Source organism: Lepus europaeus, chromosome 2 (genome assembly GCF_033115175.1).
Source record: "Lepus europaeus isolate LE1 chromosome 2, mLepTim1.pri, whole genome shotgun sequence".
In the NCBI taxonomy this organism is placed as follows: Eukaryota; Metazoa; Chordata; class Mammalia; order Lagomorpha; family Leporidae; genus Lepus; species Lepus europaeus.
Window position 1 is genome coordinate 94690852 of NC_084828.1, and position 20362 is coordinate 94711213.

Here is a 20362-nt window from a genome sequence, read left to right on the forward strand (position 1 = left end):
CCTTTTGCGGCTCAGCCGGGTGCCCTGGCTCCACTCGCACCGGCAGCTCCACTGCAGGCTCCGGGCAGAGCCGCCCGCCGCCCCGGTGCTCCTGTGCCAGGGGCGAGACTGCCATGGAGAGGAGCGCTGGGGAAGTTTCTGGCCTGGGACTTTGGGTGGGCCCGGACCAAGGACCACAGGCAGTCACCATGCCCAGTGGCCGAGGTCCCACCTCCCACACCCACCAGCCGGTTCCTTGAGAAATAGATACACATCTACACGCTGCACCAACATGGTGGCTTCCGGCGGAGCAGACCCTCTGCACGCCTGAGCGAGTCGCGCAACCTCCGGAGACGCAGCTGCAGAAGGCGGCCGAGGAGAGCACTGCGGGCACCGAGCAGATGCCCCAGAAATGCCCGCTTTGCCCTGCGCGAGGGTGGGAGGAGGTGAGACGCGGGGCAGTGGCTGAGCTCTGAGTGATCGCCACCGCCCACGCAGCTGCGTGAGGGAGGCCCCCGCCGAGGCCTGAGGCGATGGCTAATTCCCCAGAGCGATGCTCCAGGAACCCAGCGCTGCGCTCCGGTGCCAGCGGGGCCCCGTCCCCAGCCGCACGGTTCCAGGGGCCCTGAAGCAAAGCCAGAGGAAGTGGATGCCCTCGAAGCGTGAATTGATCACATGGTACAGTATAAAGTCTAAGTTGTGACACTGGAAACCTCAGGTGGGGGTGGGGGCCGGGAACAGTAGAAGAGTGATTTCCTGACCCCAGAGTTGTTACCCTCTACCCACAGCCTGTTCGAAAAGTCGTCTTAGCCTCTGAGGACCCACAGGACAAAAACCTGTGAGAGTTGACAAAAAAGAGATAAACAGCAATGAATCAGAGCACACCACCGGAGCAAACCAGCCCCATGTGCGTGGCTGTGTCAGCAGTGTCCCTAGTGCCCCAGTGAGGAGTCACCCTCGCTGTCCGTCAGTGGGCTACACACACACACACACACACACGGCTGTGTCAGCAGTGTCCCTAGTGCCCCAGTGAGGAGTCACCCTCGCTGTCCGTCAGTGGTCTGCACACACACACACACACGGCTGTGTCAGCAGTGTTCCTAGTGCCCCAGTGAGGAGTCACCCTCGCTGTCCGTCAGCGGGCTACACTCACACAGGAATACTGGTCAGCCAGGAAAGGGGAAATGTTGCCCTTTGCGGTAAGGCCGATGAGCCTGGAGGGCCTTACGCTGAATGAAATCAGCCAGGCACAGACTGCCGCTCTAGAGACTGAAGAAGTGGGACTCCCAGGAACCTGAGTGGGGCGGTGGTTACCAGAGCCTGGAGTGGAGGTTGGAGCGCACACTGGGCAGTGTTGGAAGGACAATTTCAGTTAACCCGGGGGCGTGAGTGAGTGACAGTGTTGTAGATTTGAAAATCGCCGAGTAGATTGTAAGGGTTCCTACCACACAAGCAGTGATAAGTGTGTGAAGTAATGCACGTGTTAAACAGCTTAATTTAGCCACTCCACAATGTAGACGCATCAGAATACAGGGTATGTCATAAATATGTACTATCTGTACTTGGCAAAAACATTTTAACAGAACCAAGGCGGTTTACTGAGTATCAGAATCTTTGCTCACATCAGGACCAGGACACGCTGACAAATTATCCTTCCCCAGCCCCTTCGCTGTTTTGTCGGCCCTGAGAGTCCCCTCCCTTCTTGTCGTCAGAGTCACTTCGCCGTAGAATTGCTCGCAGTCTTGCCTTCCGAGGAGAGTCCTCAGGGTTGGGTCTGAAAAGCTTCTTGTCTCGTGTGAGGGTAGGGGAGACCCCAGCTCCAGTGCCCTCCCATGGCACTTAGCACCCGTGTCAGCCTGTGGTGACACCAGTCCCACTGCAGAGCAGTCCCCCAGGGCAAGGCTGTCCCCCGGCCATACTGCTCTCACCGCCTGCAGGCTTTTGGGGGGGGGGGGGAGGCCAGGAGCCAGGCCCCGCAGCAGAACGGGCAGCGCCTGGTGCCGCCTCCAGCCAGTGCCTGTTCCAAGGAGAGGCTTCAGCTGCCTTTTGGGGCGGGGGCTGAGATGTGCCCCTGTTCCCATCCCACACCGGGGATGAGGGCACTCGGGCTGGCCAGAAGACAGCGTCTGTCACGGCCTTGGGCCCTGCACCTGCTGAATGGTGACCACATGGATGGATGATGTCCTATCACACCCGAAAACACTTGCTCCCAGCCACCAGCTCCGGTTAAGTACCCTCACCCTTCCCTCCTCCAAGGACACTCGCAGGCATACGAGGGGGCGGGGGTGTCATCACAAAACTCCTGAGAAACCGCATGGATTCCCACGCTGTTTGCACAAGGATATACTAACTCCATTTACCCACAGACTTCCTGTAGTGCCCGCACATCAGTCATGTCCGCAGGCCAGATGCCGCTGGCTGCCCTGGACGCAAACGTGACCAACAGGGCACCCCACCCCTCTGTTGTGGGAGTATTTCCCGGTCTGTCTGCCCAGGTTTGGTTTTTGTTTTTGTTTTTGTTTTCTAAGATTTATTTTTTTTTTGAAAGAGAGGAGAGAGACCTTCCATCTGCTGGTTCACTCCCCATTTGACCACCACAGCCAGGATTAGGCGAGTCCAGAGTCAGGAGCCTTATCCGGGTCTCCCATGTGGTTGCAGGGGCCCGAGCACTTGGACCGTACTCCCGGGCCACAGCAGAGAGCTGGATCAGAAGTGGAGCAGCTGAGACTCTAACGGGCACCCAGATGGGATGGCGGCACTGCACACGGCACCGCTACGCCACAACTTTGGCCCAGAGAGCAGTATTTAAAGTGAGAGTAAAGTGAGTGGACATACATTCACACCTGAGTGTGGGCAACACCGTGAGGAGAGTTGCCCCCAGGGAGAGAGCAAGAGAGAAGCAAAGCCCAAAAAAAAAAAAAAAAAAAAACCGCTGCCACGCCCTTTACGGGGTAGGGGCGCTGCCCTAATTGAGGGTACAAATAGGGTAGTGTTGGGCAGGATTCAGTGTGCGTGAGGTTTTCTGGAAGCTTCGAGGCCTCCTTCCCAGTCCCAGGTGAGACACAGGTGCATGGTGGGACAGCGGATTGACAGGGAAGGGGGTGGGGTTACAGTGCAGGTGCAGGGAAATCGCGCGGCTCACTTATTCCCGCCTAACGACCATGATGGTGCACTCACGGCGGGAAACCCGCGCAGCTCTGCCCACACTCGGGGTCATTTCTGTACTTTAGTTCTAAAGGAAAACGACCCAAGGGCCTCTTGCCCCCTCAGGTTGTCTGTTCACGTGGGAAGGGCAGCGGGGGCGGCCTCCCTCCGGGTCCCTTTTTCTCCCTGCCACCACGTGTGGCCGTCCAGCCGCCTCCCCCTCGCGCGCCGCGTGGCTTTGCTGCACGTGGGAGAACTAAGCTAGTCCACCTGTTCATGCCGCCCCTCCCTCCAAAATCCAGGTGCTGACGCTTCACGCGCAGCTGAGGGTGGGGCCTTCACAGGCGACTCCCGCTCCGGTGCGGGCTGCGAGTCCGGCCGCGCTGCCGCCTGCCCTTGGCCGGCGGGCGCCACCGGGGAGCAGAGCGCGGCCCAGGCCCGCCGGGCCTCCAGAGCTGTGAGAAGTCCCCTCTCCGTCCCAGCGTCGGGCGCGTGGGCCCCAGCAGGCCCGGTCCGCCTGGCGTGGGGGTGGTGCGGCCGGCGGGGGCGCACAGCGGGCGCCTCTGCTCCGGGCCAGGGCGGTGGAGGCCGGGGCGCTCGGTTTGAGCCGGGAGAGGGTGGCACGCGGTGGCTTCGTTGGGCGTGCGGCGGGGCGCTTGGTGGGGTGGTGGCCGCCGCATCTCGGTCCCGCGCGGCTCTGGGCCCTGGGGTGGGGTCTCTGCTGGGGCAGCCCTTGAGCGGGAGGGGAGGCGCCCCCTGTTCTGGACAGGGCGCTCCCCTGACTCAGCCTATGCGTGAGAGGCGCCTAAGGAGAATGGAGCATGGCCGAGGCTCACTGCGGAAGCGGCCCAGGATCTTACACTACACATTCCTGCGCAGACCCTGGTAACTTCCCAGGTGGGCTCAGCCCTCCCCGCCGAGGAAGGTTCCCCGGGAGAATCCTCTCTGCTTGGCACCAAATGGGAAGGCAGGCACCCTGGGCCCGGCAGGCTCCCCAGTCCGCCGAGTAGTAAGACCTTGGCAGGATTTTACCTGATTCACCCTCCACAAACCCTCTGTCCCGGAGAAGAGGGGCAGGAGACACGGTGGGAAGAGCTGGACCCCATTCCCTTAGAAGCCCCCGTCTGAGTACAGACTGCGCGCTCAGCTCTCAGCTTGAACCCAGCCTGCCAGGTGCGTTCTCGCCGTTAAACCGTGCGGCCTTGCCTACTCCGGTCGGAATGGCTGCGCGCTCCCTGGGGTGCCGCCTGCAGTCCATTCTGATGGGTGCCCCGTCTTGCTGCCTTGCTTCCCACTGCTCTCACAGCTGAGCTCTTGCGCGGGCACTGGGTTTTCCTTAGGCCCCTGTGACACACACAGGCTAACTTCCAGCTTCCTACCAGAAGGAGGGCATGAGAGCTGGCCCACCTGAGGTGGGCGCTGTGTGCTAACGCCCACGCACACCGGTCCCGGAGTCACCCCTGCCTTCAGGGCCTCAGTAGTTGCTGCACTGACTTCACTGCAGTGCCTGTGTCCCGCTTTGTCCCCTTCCGTGGCCAAGCAGATGGTACTCATGGCCTTCACACCCCAGCCAGTGGCGTGGAGGAGGCAGGCCGCACGGCCCCTGCGTCTTTCCACTCGCCAGCTGCAGGGGTGCACCTGCAGGGCTCCCCAGGGGCAGCCCAGTTCTGTGCAAGAAAAGCCGCGTGTGCCACCCACCATCGTAGGGCCCTGGTTAAATGATGTCATGGGAGGCCAGCGGGCCTGCTTGCGGGAGGGAGCATGGTGTTTGCAGAAGGGAAGGGAGAATGAGTGCTTGGCGAGTGCGGAATTCAGGGCCCCGAAGGCTTTAGAAACAGCGTTTCCACTCCCCGGCCTGCCCAGGAGGCAGCCCCAGGGTCAGCTGCTCCAAGTGAGGCTGCAGAGGCCCCCAGCCCCCAGTTGCCCAGGCATAGTCACCGAGGCACTGGCTTTTCTTTAAAGTCACTATCTCTTTCAGGTGAACTTTTATATCATTTTTAAAGATTTATTTGAAAGGCAGAGTTATAACAGACAAGAGAGAGAACGTCCATCTGCGGATTCATTCCCCAAACGGCCACAACAGCTGGAGCTGGGACCATCATCGGGGTCTCCCATGTGGGCGCAGGGGCCCAAGCACTTGGTTCATCTGCTGGCTTCCTAGGTGTACTAGCAGGCGGCTGGCTTGGAAGTGGAGCAGCTGGGACCTGAACCGGGGCTCACAGGGGATGCTGGCACCACAGGTGATGGCTCAGCCCACTGTGCCACAATGCCAGCCCCTCAAGTAAACTTTCTAGAGACATAAATGTTCACAAAACCACATGTACACAGCTGGATTAATTCCAGTGGCCCCATCTGTTCAGCCAGCATCAGTTGAAGCAGACAGAAATGACCAGCACCCCCGGGTCCCCTGATTTCTGCAGTGACCACGCCCCTCCCACCCGAGCTCACCTGACTCAGGGCACGGGTGTGTGTGCTTCCACCTCCGTGTTGGTGCAGTTCCCCGCTGTGTACTCTGGGAATGGCTCCTTTCGCTCAGTGGTCTGCCTACATGCTGTATCCATGCCATTAGTTCTCATGGCTAAAAAGCAGTTGATCCTGCGACTCTACCACAGTGTGTATGTGTTCTGTTGTGAAGGCCACGGAGCTGTTTCTAGTGCCAGCCTCTGCCTATCTTGTCCCGATGGCGTCTGCACACATGCGCTTCCATGAGTGATTCCACAAGACCTGGGGTAGGCAGAACGAGTGAGCACCTTGTGGAGCGCACGCCTGCCAGGGTGGATGCGTGGATGACTCTGGTCCCAGAGGGAACCGGACAGGCAGGGCGGCAGACGCTTCATTCACTGCCACGCCCAAGCTGAGCGCTCGGTGCTGGCTCCTGTGTGGCCTTCAACCCCAGCCACGGGACCTGCTGCTAAGCTGCTGGGTGCTTGCAGGGTGCGAGGCTTCGTACCGAGGCCCTTCTCTGAGCGTGTCCGCCCCTCGGAACTGTGTGTCTTTCCCATCTCCGGAGTCAGGACTGGGTTGTAACAGTGGTGGGGGGCCACACCCCAGCCCCTGGGACTCACGGGTTCCCCACCCTGGCCTCTTCTCTTTCTGGAAGAACAGATGGGCCCGTCATCCTCCACGTCCCCAAAAGCCCCTCACTGCCCCGGGGCGCCCTCCAACCTGCGTCCTTGCCACTGCTGGCCTCGCCTGGCCCCCTGGGACCTCCGAGCGCTGGCATGAGGCGCTTCCAGGCCCCAACAACTTCCCATTGGATTCAGGGACCCCAGGGCAGCCCCGGCAACCATGGCCTCTGTGTGACACCTGCACAGGTCTGTGGAGGGAAACTATATCCTTTGGGAGTAAAAGTGGCCTCTCGCGGCCCCCCAGTAATCTGAAGGGACCCCAGTGAGCTCTAGTCGGCCCCACAGACCCCACACTGACCTCTGGGTGAATCGTGCAGCACTGCGGGCCCCACTTTTAACTAGCGCCTGGGGCCTCGTCGGGACACTGCGGTCCCAGTGTCTCCCCACTTACCCAGGGCAGCCTCCGTCTCGGGCAGGAGTCCCTGTATTCCTCAAGATTCCCAGGCCAAAGAGGCCGAGCGCCCGTGCAGACCTCACAGGCCTCAGCAAAGCTGCTCCTCAGATGCCGGGGCCCCTGCGCTGGCCACTCTTGGGGTGGGGACAGCTCTTCCTCGTCCTTCTGTCGATAAAGGGGACTGCGCCTGCACTGGCTTGCCGATTGACATCAGGGTGGAGGCCCGCCCCTTGGAGGACCGTGTAGGCGCCGGCTGGGGCAGACATCACGTGTTCCTGGCAGGGAGTCAGCCTCCTGGAGCAGACTGGCCTGGGGGCGGGTACGAGATGGGTGATGCTGAGGATGTGCAAGAGTTGAGGGAGGCGGACAGCACACCTGGGAGGGACGGGGACAGGGAGAGGCGAGGGGGTGGGAGGTGCAATGTGGATGTGGCAGATTCTACAAGTGCCAAGATCAAGGCCTCTTCCCAGCATGAATTCTTGGAGCCAGGGGCCACACCTGAGCAGCTGGCACAAAGCTGGAACCACCCAGCAATGATGGCATGCTCAGGCCACACCAAGAGGGCTGAGCCCAGTGCGGGAGGGCTTGGGGGTGGGAGGAGAGAGAAGAGGCTGTGGTGCCGGAGGGGCCGCGGAGGCCAGAGCTATAAAGGAGACCTTTACAGCTGATGGACTCTTGGCTGCTCCACTGTCAACTCAGATTACCCCTGCCCTGCACACGCAGTCACTGGGGCGGCAAGGCTGCTGCCCTGTGGGAAAACCTTGGCAAGCTGCAGGTCTCCATCTGGATGCTGTTTGGCCGCTGCCCGCCGTAACGTTCCAGATCTCTCTCCTGGCCTGGGAGAAGCCAATGAGGCTTTACACAGGTGACAAGCGCGGTGTCACACACAGCAAGGTGTCCCCCAGAACCCAATCCTGCAGATTCATACCTAGAGCTTCAGGCTGGGGCAAAAGAACTTCTTTCCCCAGTCCACTGGCCGTGACCTTTGCAGCGCGGGTGGGGCACGGGCACGGGGTCGCTCCTGAATGAAAGCCCCTCTGTTCCGGGACGCACACGCCCAGCCCGGCCCTTACCCTCTTCTAGCAGGTGCATGAGCCGGCACTCCCGGGCTCCCCGCCCTGTCCACAGTGGGGAAATGGGGCTCCGCCTGCCCTCACTGCCCTGGAGCTCGCCATCTCCAGAATACCTATACTTACTTATATTAACTTCTGACTTTAAAAGTAACAGATTCATTTTCCAAAAACTAGAAGATTCAAAAAGGCAAATAGAAAACCACTGCTAACTGTCTTGGCATATTTATTTTGCTTTGCGTTTTAGTTGTATTTCCTGTGCTTGCTGTAGCTCCTTGGGTCCTGGAGAGTCCATCGGACCTCTCACTGCTGCTCTCCTTGTGCCTTACTGCAACAAGACCCAGTCCCAGGTCCTACCAATTCCCAGAGACTGAGCTGCAGTGAGGAGGGGGCACCAAATTGAAGTCCACTGCAGAAAGTGTGGTCAGCATCTGTCAGAGGCGCCCATGAGACGCCTTCCAGAACTTGGCAACAGTTACCTGGAGTGAAATTAGCGAATGCACACAGCCAGTGAGATGAGCTGTCTGCAGGGGTCACTTAAAGTGACAGGCTAGCATGTGTGGAGGCAAGAGAGTGCCAGCCAGGACATTTACACAGAAGGCACCGTGGCCTCCTCGGAGCACCGGGATCCCTGCGGAAGGCTGGCGTGCACGCACATACGTGTGCAAGCAGGGAGCCTGGGAGGAGCACGGGGGGGGGGGGGGTGCTGTGTTGCTACTGCTCTGACACTGTCTGCAGGAGATGAGCACAGCCTGCGGGAAGCCGCTCACTGGGTGGGGCCGGGAAGGGGCAATGCAGGCAGAGCACCAAGAGCAGGCGCCCCTGCCAGCGGGATGGGTTTCCAATGCGGCTCCTACTGCCCGACAGCGGCGCTGCTGTGGGCAGAGATGTGCCCCGGCCCCAGCTCCTTACCTGCTCCATGCAGTGGGGACGCCGCGTCTCCCCGACAGCACAGCTGTGGAGACTGTGCTAGCAAGCCTCTAGGGAGCTGTGGTTAGTACTCGCAGTGACGTTTTATTGAGCAGTTGCTGTGAGGCTGTTCAACAGAAACCACGCCCAGAGCTGTGCTTTTCTGGGCATGCCAACACACCCATGAGCTTGTTGCTCAGAGGCTCGGACCCAGAGCCTTGGCACCCAAGGGTCTGGCCTGCAAGGCAGCCGCCTCCCCCGCCACCCGGCCGGCACTCAGGTCCAGCCAAGTGCTGTCTTGGGTGACAGGTGCACGTCGAACACAAAACGGTAACTGAGATGATTGCTCTTTGTGGGTCACAAGCTTTATTTGATATAAACCTGATGTAGCCAACAAAGGATCAGAGTTTTCGGAGTCACCGCGAGCGCGGTGGGCCGGCAGTGGGCGACGGTGCTTACGTGCACGCTCTGAAGCTCTGACAGTTGAGAGGGGACAGCGGGTATGCACGGTGTATCTTCTGGCCATGGTAAACACGCACTGTGAACGTGTCACATTTGGAGAATGTGGGTTTCTTTAAAGCTTACACTGTGGTGGGGTTTAAATTGGACAGAGCTCTCCAATTCGGGAGAGGAGGTAGGGCGGCATTCCAAACCCCCACACAGCAGATCTGTTCTGATACAAAAGGGGAAAAAACCACGTTTATTTTCACAAGGCAGTATTCTGCTAAAGTATTACACATAAAGGAAATCGGAGCTGTCTATAGGAAAACAGCATCACAGAAGACTCAACATTGTGCTTAAAACTTTCAAACAAACAGGTTTTAGAAAAGGGCACAGCAAGTGAGCATGGCAAGGTGCGCCCGCGTGCACGCGGACACGCAAGCTCAGCCTGGAACCCGCGGCCAGGCACAGCTGGCACACGGCCCTGTGCCACAGCAGGCAGCTCGCAGCCGTCCTGGCAAACGGCGAATGGTTCCAAAGCCACGTGAGAAGCGCCCTGGAGTTCTGTCCGGCTGTGGGCGGGCCCAGGTCCCTGCCCGCCGCCTCCCTGCAGGACGGCAGAGCTGCTGGGGCGCCTTCCGGCAGGGAAGAGGAGTGGCGAACCTGTTTCTCTCGTGTCAGAAGCCACAATGCGACAAGGAAATTCTGCAGAGACGTGAGACTACTCGCGAGCTGACTGTACACATATTTTAACTTGTGCTTTTCTCCTTGCCTGGTGGGGCCGTGCGCTGCCGGCTCTCTGAAGGCTCTGGCTGCATCCCGTGACCCAAGACAGAACTGATTTTGCGTAAAACGAGTTTGTTACAATCAGTCCCAAAAGAGCTGTGGTATTTCAGATGGGCTGGGGTTTGGAGGTTAGGAAATAAACCCAGCATTCCCAAGGTAAAACCAGATCTAAAAAGTAGTTTTAGGAAAATGGCCAGGTGCTGTGGTCCCGACAACGCGCGTTTTGATGTTCCATGTGGTATCGAGAACTGAGCCCGCCCCTTCAGGAAGGCGGGGGTTTTTCTTCAGGGTTATCCTTGAACTCGAGTTTCAAATCTTAAAAACCGCAAGGTATAAAATACCTAGATGTGCCAAGAAAGCCTTATTTTTTAAATATACCAAATGGCTATGATCACAGAAGCATTTTAGTTGCTCTGTCATTTCTCAGAAAAGTTGTGATTATATCTGAAACTTGAAAATCCTAACATAAATCATTAGATGAGAAAAGTTAAAATTTCACATTTAGAGAATTGAGCTTCTACAGCAACTCTGAGCAACGTACACAGGCGCTACGCTTCCCACAGAGGCCAGTGAGCCACTCAGGCGCGTGCATGCCCACGACTGACCCAGCGCCCACCCCGCCGTGCTGCGTTCGGGAGCGGCTGCTGCACGCGCGTGCGCTCACGGGCTGCAGGACACGCGGCAGGCTAAACATTTTCTAAAGTGCCTATGAATATGCGTACACACACCAGCCACATAGTATCAGGGCTGTGGAGAAACTGTTTCATCTAACACAGAACAGAATAGGCCTAGAGTTTAAGTTCAGACTACACATTTTTATAGACTACTCAGTTGATTTTGGAATGCAGGCATAAACAACTCCAGTTGAAGCACATATTCCAGAGAATCATTAATATTAACTGTGCTAGGACAAAAAAATTCTTGTGCTTATTTAGAAAAGGCTATTTTGAGATCCAGAAGTATCTGGTATTTAGAATCCAATGGGATAGTTCCAATTCTATAAAACAGATAGTAGTAAGTGAAGCTTAGTGAGTTTTTAATTATAAACAGATTGTGCAAATATTTAAAGTGATTATCAACCGTTATCAAATCCAAAAAATTCCATTAAAATCGTGGCTACTCTGCATGGCAGTTCAGAAATGTAAAAAAACAAGAACCTGGACAGAAGTCATAGATATTACTGAGAACGAGCCCCACTCGGCCAGCGCCACACTCCCGAGCTGTGTGGCCCTGGGACTAGGGAGCTCCATGGCTGTGCACAGCTGGGTGCTGGCTGCCATCAGTTTAACAGGTGGGGCTGTGAGGCCGTAAGAGAAAACTGACGTGAAGGGTATAGAGAAGGGAGCCACATTGTGTGCCCCCGGGGGAGTCAGGGAGCCCCATGCCAGGAAGCGCTCCACCTCTGCCGGGTCCTGGTGGTGCGGCAAGGAGCCTGAGCACCGACCGGAACCCCATCCCGTGGCCTGGGAGGTGGCTTGTGGGCATTTGCCTCCCAGGCCTGCCTTCAGCTGCCCACTTGCTCAGAGTCACTGAGAGCTTCAGGCAGGGCGAATCCCACTCGGGCCACACCTACCTCGGCCTGCCCTCCCCCGTGCCTTGTTCTTAGAGCCCCTCTTACCACCTTGACTTCACATAAAGTGGGAACTTCATAAGCATAGAAGTTTTAACTAACAGTTTTCAAAGAAAAATGCACTCCATCTTCTAAAACCTATCTGTTTTGGGCACCTAACCCTCAGAGTTCTACCTGATCACCTGAACCACACACAGGACTAGGAAAGCAGGTTCCTCCGTGAGCAGCTGGGGAATGATGCCAAGTGGAGGCTTAGGGGAGACTACAGCAGGCCTCCTCTTATCCCTTAACACACGTGGACAGACTCATGAGGAGACACCATGATGCCAGGGAGCGCGCTCGCGGAGCCCTGGGGTGTGAGAAGTGTTCTATCTCCAGCTCCAGTGGTTCACAGTTCGTTAGGCCACACTTTCAAGTCTCTGGATTCTTAACTAAGCCTCGTGGATAGAAAGCTGGGAGAAGTGGCAGATACCCAGTGCACAAGAGAACGCCTGGCGTGAATGGAGATGAGGAGTAGGGTTGTGAAGAGAGCTAAGTAAGACAGAATCACTCTTCTGTGTGTGTGAGACAACATACATAACAACAGCATGAGTGTCGGTATAGGAGAGTGAGTGACCGTTACACACAATGTTTTCTCCTGACTTAGCAGCAAACTAACTCAACTGCTTTTGCATTTGCATAAAAAATCCATGCAGCATACTGAATGCTAGCCCGTTTCTCACCTACGCCTTCTAGTGCTTCATACAACCAAATGAAGCGGAAGTAATCAAACCTATTAGATTCATTCCTAATCCCTAAAGGACTTTCGTCTTTAGCATTTCCATGCTAACTAAAACTATTACTGGGTTTTTGTTTCTTGATGTGGCTGCCTCCTAAATATAATACCTATATAACTTTCTAAAAGTTATCTCCAGGTTTGGAGAACAATTAAGAAAAGCAGGAAATGTTGGGGAACCTACCCGAGAGGCCAGCCCGAATGCTGCAACACCTTCCCCGGCTGCCAGGGCCAAGTCCATGCCTCCTTCCCCCGGGTTCTCAGGGCTGTGTCAGGTCCCCTGCTGGGTCGCTGTGGGGATGGGCTCCCGCTGCATCCCCATAGCACCCTGCAGTGTGTAGGGCGGTGCTCAGCTAAAGCTAGACTGAGCAGGAAACTGGAGAGGCCATCTCTGGCGGGAAAATCTAGCTCGGCCCAGGCTCGCTGCGTGGCCTCCGCTGGCTCCCCCGACATGAGCTGAGACAGCTCTGGCCCAGATGCAGTGCGGGCAGCAGGGAGAGGGGGAAGGGCAGGAACAGCCTTGCCAGTGCACACTCTGTTCCCATCGAGTGAGCTGCTTCCCCCACGGGACCTCCAGGTGGGGGGTACCTGTGCCCAGGCCAAAACAATGCCAAGAGCCTGTCTGTGGGAGACCAGCTCTCTAGAACACAGCGTCACCTTCACTCTGGCAGTGTGCCTCAATGTCTTCGACGCTCCTCTGCTTTCCAAGTCCCCAGTGAAATTAAGGCTGGGTCACAATTCTTGACGCCAGATGCTACATAGAAAGGACCTCAAGATACAAAAGGAAAATCGTGTATCATAAAAACAATCTCGGTTAAAGACTAAGAGTGAAGCTAATCAGCAGACCACTGAACTGCTATGGGTGTTAGAGAGGGGTAGAAAATCCTAACAGCATTGGAAAAAGGATCCATCAGACAAAGTACAAGAACTCAGCCAGCACCGGAGGCTGAGCTTCCCGCCCGGGCGCTCACACGGTGGTTTCTATCGTTTCTATCACTTCCAGGTCGGACTGCGACGGGGAGAGGAGGGTGCACTCGTCCGGCTCCCAGCTGCTCTCGGGACTGTAGTCTTCCTCTGAACTCAGTTCTGCGCCTTCCTCCGTGTCCTCGTCGCACGATTCCACATAGTGAGCCCCGACGGCGTTGATCCCGGAGTCCTCGGAACTGGAGGGAGAAGAGCAGTGATCTATTTTTGGTGTACTGCTCTCTCTCGAAATTAAGGCATCGTGTGCGGAGACCTCCTCGGGGCTCGTCTTGTGGGAGTGTGGCGCCGGCTGCTTCTGCACGTAACACATCTTCCCGTTAATGCATTTGACCTGGTAGTTGTCGATAAAGAGGTCTGAAATCATGCAGTACCGAGGTGAGTCAGGGGGAAGGGGAGGCTGGAAGACGGACGCGAATTTCAAAAAGTGTTCGGTGAGAGAGACTGAGATCTGAATGGTGTTCGTGGGCTCCCGAGGCCTGGCAGGGATCTCAGTGCTTGGGAGCTGCTCCACGGGGGTCATGGGCTGGTACACGTACTTGCCTGTGGGGACACAAAGAAGACGGTTGAAGTCTAAGTCGTGTACAAACCATAGTGACGCATCACAGTGCTTTCCTTCTGAGGATTCAGACTCAAGGGAAACTGGATGGAATCATTCAACAGCGTCACAGCGTCACAGCCAATCAAAACCAGAGCACAGCACATTAGTTTCATCTGGAACTCGGCACAGTCGCCTACACTGACTTTGTAAGTCATTCCAATGCTCTGAGGTAGGCTGGGAGGACACTGTCCTCCTGGCTTTCCAGACAACGTCAGGTGATGTGCCCATCACGCGGAGACAAAGAATGTCTATGACACACATGTTGTAAAGTGTGTGATTCCATTTTTATCTTTAGTAAGGGAATGTTACACTTAACTAGAAAGATATACCAACTTGCTAGAATTATGAACGATGCTCACTTCCTGTGTTTCAATCAGAACATACACTCGTTATTGAACAGGCAATGGCCTGCTGCATGGGTTAGGGTGTGAAATGATCTCTCCAGACTCAGAGCTCATCAGTGGCTTAAGTGAAGTCATTCTTCCTGGTACCAAGCAGAAGTAAAGGCATGGGGAGAGATCAGGGGATGACCTGCTAGATGTTTCTGGAGGACCGAGAAGCTGCTCTCCAAACCCTCCCCTCTGCTCATCTGTACCTCACATAGTTACAGCAAGGGAAGCCTACATGAATCTGGTCCTAACGTGTCCCTTTCCTGGTTTTCTTTTGTTCGACATTTAGCAGAGCCTTCCAAGTGCTAAGTGCTAAAGAAACAGAGATGAAAATGACCCAGTCTGTAAGTCTAAAATGATTTCAAAATCAAAAGCTAGAGGCATTTACCAATGGTTAAGATGCTGGCTAGAATGCTGTGTCCCACCTCAGATCACCAGAGTTTGAATCCAGGCCGTGGCTCCCGACTCGAGCTTTCTGCCTAATGCAGACCCTGGCGGGGCAGTGATGGCTCTGATTATTGGGTCCCTCCCACCCTCGTGGGAGACCTGGCTGGCCCAGGCGTCATAGACATTTGGGTGGTGAACCAGTGTGCTCCCCCCCTCACTTCCCAAGTGAAAACCTAAGGGGGAAAATTCCTGAAAAATGACATAGATGGCAATGCCACTGTGGCATTATGATCTTGGATTTTTCTTCCTAATGTGGCCTATGTGTATGACAGGGCTTTTTTCTTTTACACTTTATTCTTATTTTAAATTATTTCAAATAGAGAAAAGTGTAAGAGCTAAATATGCACACACATTTAAAAATTTTTAACATACTCCCATACTTGCTTCATATGTATATATTATTTTTCTTGAAAGCAGGAGTGGTACATACAATGTAAATCATACAATGTGAGATTCATGACAGATCAGAAAATGAGAAGGTTAGGGATACAATTCAGTGAAGACAACATTTATACATACAGACCAATAAAATGGCATCCACACATTTTTATACTGTGTGTGTATGTATGAATGTATGCAAACACACACACTTCCATATAGAAGAGAAACATATTTATGCTTGGCTTATTTCACTTAGCATAATGATCCCCACTTCCATTCTGTTGCAGATGTCAGGATTTCTCTTTTTCATGGCTAAATGAACATAAAAAAATGCCCAGAGTCACTAGCCATCAGGGAAGTGCATATAAAAACTGCAGTGAGGTATCATCTCACTCTAGTTAGAATGGCTGTTAATCAAAAAGTCAAAAAAAATGTAAAAAATAAAACTGGTCAGGATGTGGAGAAAAGGGAAGGAACCCTAATGCACTATTTGAGAAATGCAAATTAGTATAGCCATTATGGAGTACAGTCCGGCAATTCCTCAAAAAACTAAAAATGGATCTACCATATGACCCAGCTATCCCACTTCTGGGAATATATCCAAAGGAAATGAAGTCAGCATAGGAAAGAGATACCTACATGTTTACTTCAGCTCAATTCACAATAACAAGGATATGGAATCAACCCAGATGTCCCTCAACTGATGACTGGATAAAGAAAATGTGTGTATATACACACATGGGCTGTTACTCTGCCGTAAAAAAAATGACAGGGCTTTTTAAAAAAATTGTATATTTTTGTGAAGTACAGTGGTACTTTAATACATGTGCATAATACATAATGGTCAAACCAGGGTAATCAGCATTAAACTTGTGAAACACTTTACCTTATCATAACTGCACTTACATCTGGGGTCCAGTGTGACAATACAGGTATATAGTGTACACTGAACAAATCGAGATAAGTAACACTTCCATCTCCTTCTTAATACTTTAGGTTGAGCCTTGCAGCTCCTCTCTCCTAGTCATTCATAAGCCATACAATAGATTATTGTAAACCACAGTCACCACACTGTGCTATGGGCAGCAGAACATACTCTGTTTCTTCTGTGTTCTGACACCTGCTACCCAACCTCCCTCCGTCCCACTCCTCTAATTCTCTTCCAATCCCTAGTAAGTCCATGTTCAGATCAACTTTTTTTAAGCTTTTACCAGAAGTGTCTGTATTTTTGTGTCTGACTTCACATAACATGATGTCCTCCAGTTCTATCTTTTTTGCTGCAAAAAAGACTGCAAAGGGGGCCAGCATTGTGGTGTAGCAGGTTAAGCCACAGCCTGCGACATCAGCACCTTGTATGGATTCAAGTCCCAGCTGCTCCATTTCCAGTCTAGCTCCCTGCTAACATGCCTGGGAAAGCAGCAGAAGATACTTGGGCCCCTGCACCCATGTAGGAACCCAAGTCATTGCAACCATTTGGGGAACAAACCAATGATGGAAGATCCTTCTTTCTCTGTGTGTCTCCCTCTGTCTCTGTAACTCTGCCTTTCAAGTCGTCTTAAAAAATGACAGCAGAGGCCGGTGCCACGGCTCACTAGGCTAATCCTCTGCCTGCGGCACCGGCACACCAGGTTCTAGTCTCAGTCGGGGTGCCGGATGCTGTCCCGGTTGCCCCTCTTCCAGGCCAGCTCTCTGCTATGGCCCGGGAGTACAGTGGAGGATGGCCAAGTCCTTGGGCCCTGCACCCACATGGGAGACCAGGGGAAGCACCTGGCTCCTGGCTTTGCATCAGCATGATGCGCCGGCCACAGCGCGCCGGTCGCAATGGCCATTGGAGGGTGAACCAACGGTAAAGGAAGATCTCTCTCTCTCTCTCTCTCACTCTCACTCTCCACTCTGCCTGTCAAAAAAAAAAAAAAAAAACCTGAGAGCAGAATGGGTGGAACTTGAGATGAGGCTTTCTAACCTTAGCAGCACTGGCACTGGAGGTGGGCAGGTCTGCTGTGCAGGACCGTCCGACGCACAGCTGGGTGGCTAGCAGCAGCCAGCCCTGCACATACCACATACCTGTGGCAGCTCCTCCCCTCCTGTGACAGTCAGGGAAAAGGTCACCCGGGTCAGATCCACTGGTGGAGGATGTTCTCAAGAGCACCTTTTTTGAGGTAAATCAAAGTTATAGGCGCTTGTTCTGTTTAGTTTATTTCTTGGTCAGATTGAAAATCCTTCTAGGATAGGAGTCATAGTTATAAGGAAAAAATTACCTTAAGTTTTTAATGTTTATTAATCACAGAATACATGGGGACTTGAAGATTATTATTTTAAGCTCTTATTTCTCAAAATAAGCTCCATTAAGTTCAAGACACATCTATAAGTGATGATAACCAGGGATTCTGCCCATTGCTGAAGAACTGAGGGTCCTGGGAATTTACCCTTGGTAATGCAGCCTTTTTACATTATTAGCTGAAGAAAAGTGGTTGCCTTTTAAAATTTAAGATTAAGGGAAGTGGGGCCAGCACTGTGGCATAGCTGCCTATGATGCTGGCATCCCATATGAGTGCCAGTTTGAGTCCCAACTGCTCCACTTCCAATCCAGCTCCATGCTAATGAGCCTGGGAAAGCCGTGGAAGATGGCCTGAGTGCTTGGGCCCCTGCACCCATGTGAGAGACCAGTTGGGATTCCAGGCTCCTGGTTCAGCCTGGCCCAGCCCTAGCCATGGCAGTCTTTTGGGGAGTGAACCAGCGGATGGAGAATTCTCTCTGTCTCTCCCTTTCAAATCAATCATGCTTATAAAAAACAGGAAGGGCAGTGAGAGGAGCCAAGCCCGTGACAGCTCTCAGAAGCGCCCTCGTCTGAGGGCGGTGAGCAGCACCCCTGCTGAGCCTACCTGGGCGTTTCTCTGCTAAAGCGTTGGCCGATTTGCTCAGAGCACTCTCAGAATAAGCAGATGTAGCAATGCCTTCAGCTGCCCAAACACCGCTCCCGCGACCTTTGCTCCTGACCAGCCTGCTCCATTTCCCCCTCCTGGGAGCCACTGCTTTACTTGTGCTATGTCTTCGGGATTGTCTTGGTGAAGCCACATTGCAATTCCTGCTACAGCTCTTCAAAGAGGTGTTTCAGGCTGGCTCTGGATCCCCAGCATTTAAAGTTTCCACCAAAATCTCTGCTCTGATCTGCAGCTGGACTGGGCACAATGGTTCTGGCCCCGTCAAGCAGAGAGCTTGCGCCGCTCCAGCTCTCGGTCAGATGAGGGGTTGGTGGTGCTGGCTTCTGTTTCTGCTGCCACCCACCAGTCCTCCTCGAGGGTAAACAAGGTTCGTTTCTCCTTATAAATGTGTGGATGCTTTGCCCCATGGGCCATACCTTCAACACCATCTCAACCCTTTTCTAAACAAGTTCTGCATCTGTGAACTGCTGCTTTCTTGGGGGCGCTGTCCCCATACACCTCTTGTAAACCCTCAGTGGCTTCAAGCTTACCATAAATTTGATGTTTTCTCTTCAATTTTAGTGGAATTCATGTTGATTTTATAGGGGCTCCTTTCAAACTCATGTCCTATCCTTAATACTGCCTCAAACCAGATCCTGTTCAGACATATTATAACAAGTTAATGTGAGTTTTGTTTTGGTACAAAAAAATTGAAAGGTGTGTGTAGTTCCTTTCATAATTCTTGTATGCATTTTCCATGGGCTTTTAAAGAACCACCATAGCAACAGTTTCAAAGATTATTTGAAAGGCAGAGAGGTAGACAGACAGGTCTTCCAACCACTGAGTCATTCTCAAAATGCCTACAACAACCAGGCGAGGCCTACGGAAGCCAGGAGCCTGGAACTCAACCCTAGTCTGTGTGGCTGGCAAAGCCCCACGCACTTGAGCTGATGCTTCTCAGGATGTGAATTAGCAAGAAGCTGGAACTGCGACAGGAGCTGAAACTCCTACCCAGGTCCCTGATATGGGATGCAGGTGTTCCCAGTGCATCCACCAGGCCAAACATCTGCCTCAGCCAGTGCTCCTGGACATGGAGGCTGCACATAGTAGGCATTCAAGAAATGCTTGCAGCACAAGGACTAAGTTTGTTCTGGCCTAAGTAGCTAACTCTGGTTTAGTTACCCACTTGTCACAGCTAGAGGATGATCTTGGCAGCCAAAACCATCCTCAGACCGAGAGGGTCTAGGGCTTTACTTAGTCCAAATATAGAGGGAAGAGGTGATCCTGCTGTCGGGACTTCCCCAGCACCCCTCTCCTCCTGTCACCGAGCCCTCTAGTCCCCTTTCTCCTTCCCTTCTTTTGTGCTTTGTCCTGTTTCTTTGCTTTCTCGCCTCTTGGCTCTTCTACCTCTTTCTTTTTCTGGCCTCCTCTCCTCCAAGATTCTGTGTCCTCAGAATTCCTGTGTTTTAGCCCTGAGCCCAGGTGATGGTACTTAGAGGTGGCTTTCTTGATAGGTCATGGGTTTAATGTCTTTGTAAGAGGAGGGGACCAGGGCCTCTCTCCCCTCCATGTCAAGGACACAGCGCTGCAAATGAGGATGAGTGCCCTCAGCACACACCCAAACTACCAGCACCTCCAACCTGGACTTCACAGCTCCCAGACTGTGAGAAACATGTCCATCACATAAGCCACCCAGCCTGTGGCATTTCATTATGGTGGCCCAAACTGACAAGCACATGTGGGAGAGGAAGCTGTAGACTGTAGCTGAGATTCCATTTCCTTCTACAAGGTGTACCGATTAAACCTGCTTACTCACAGCAAGGGTGGCCACCCACTATCTGGTGATAATGGGGCTAATGAAAGGAAGTGGCCAAGAAGAAAACAATAGTGAAGGTGGCCACTTGAGAAACAGAATTTAGTGCCTGCCTTTCAAACACTGTAATACTGTATTGCTTACTATAAACAAATAAACAGTAAAACCACTCCCACAAGGATTTAGTTTTGTAAGCAGTCCAGAGTGGCTGCTACTTTGCTCCAACCCTCTGTGGCAAGCTCTGCTTTCAATCATGACGACAGTGATGGCTGTGAAGCTTTGCAAGATCCTAAACTATCCAGAAGATCCAGTAGGTCTACTACTGCTGTGCTCACTAAGAGAATAAAATGAACTAACACTTCTTCAATAGCAAGACTTGGAACAAAGGGACTTCTGGCTATTTAGCTAGGAAATTCAGTAATTCTTTATTCTCTGAACAGTTGTCTTAAGGGTTTACCATGTTATTTACAAAATAAATGGGTGAGAAATTTAAAATCTTAAACCTTAAAAGGAAATCAGGGCTTGGAGAAGAGCTAAGGAGAGTAAAAAAAGGATGTGGATCCCACACGATACAGCAATCCCACTTCTGGATGTATAGCCAATGAAGATCTTAGAGATACTTGTATGCTCCTC

The 20362-nt window shown here is 53.4% G+C and overlaps 1 protein-coding gene across 1 annotated transcript in view; it reads right to left on the minus strand.

Annotated features, from left to right (window-relative positions):
- Window positions 1-8967: 8967 nt before the first annotated feature.
- Window positions 8968-20362, minus strand: part of C2H3orf70 (chromosome 2 C3orf70 homolog) — a 91309-nt gene continuing 79914 nt past the window's right edge. The window contains exon 2 of the mRNA XM_062210818.1: window positions 8968-13720. Within this exon, the coding sequence (XP_062066802.1) occupies window positions 13164-13720 (557 nt within the window). The 3' untranslated portion in view covers window positions 8968-13163. The remainder of the gene's footprint in view (window positions 13721-20362) is intronic.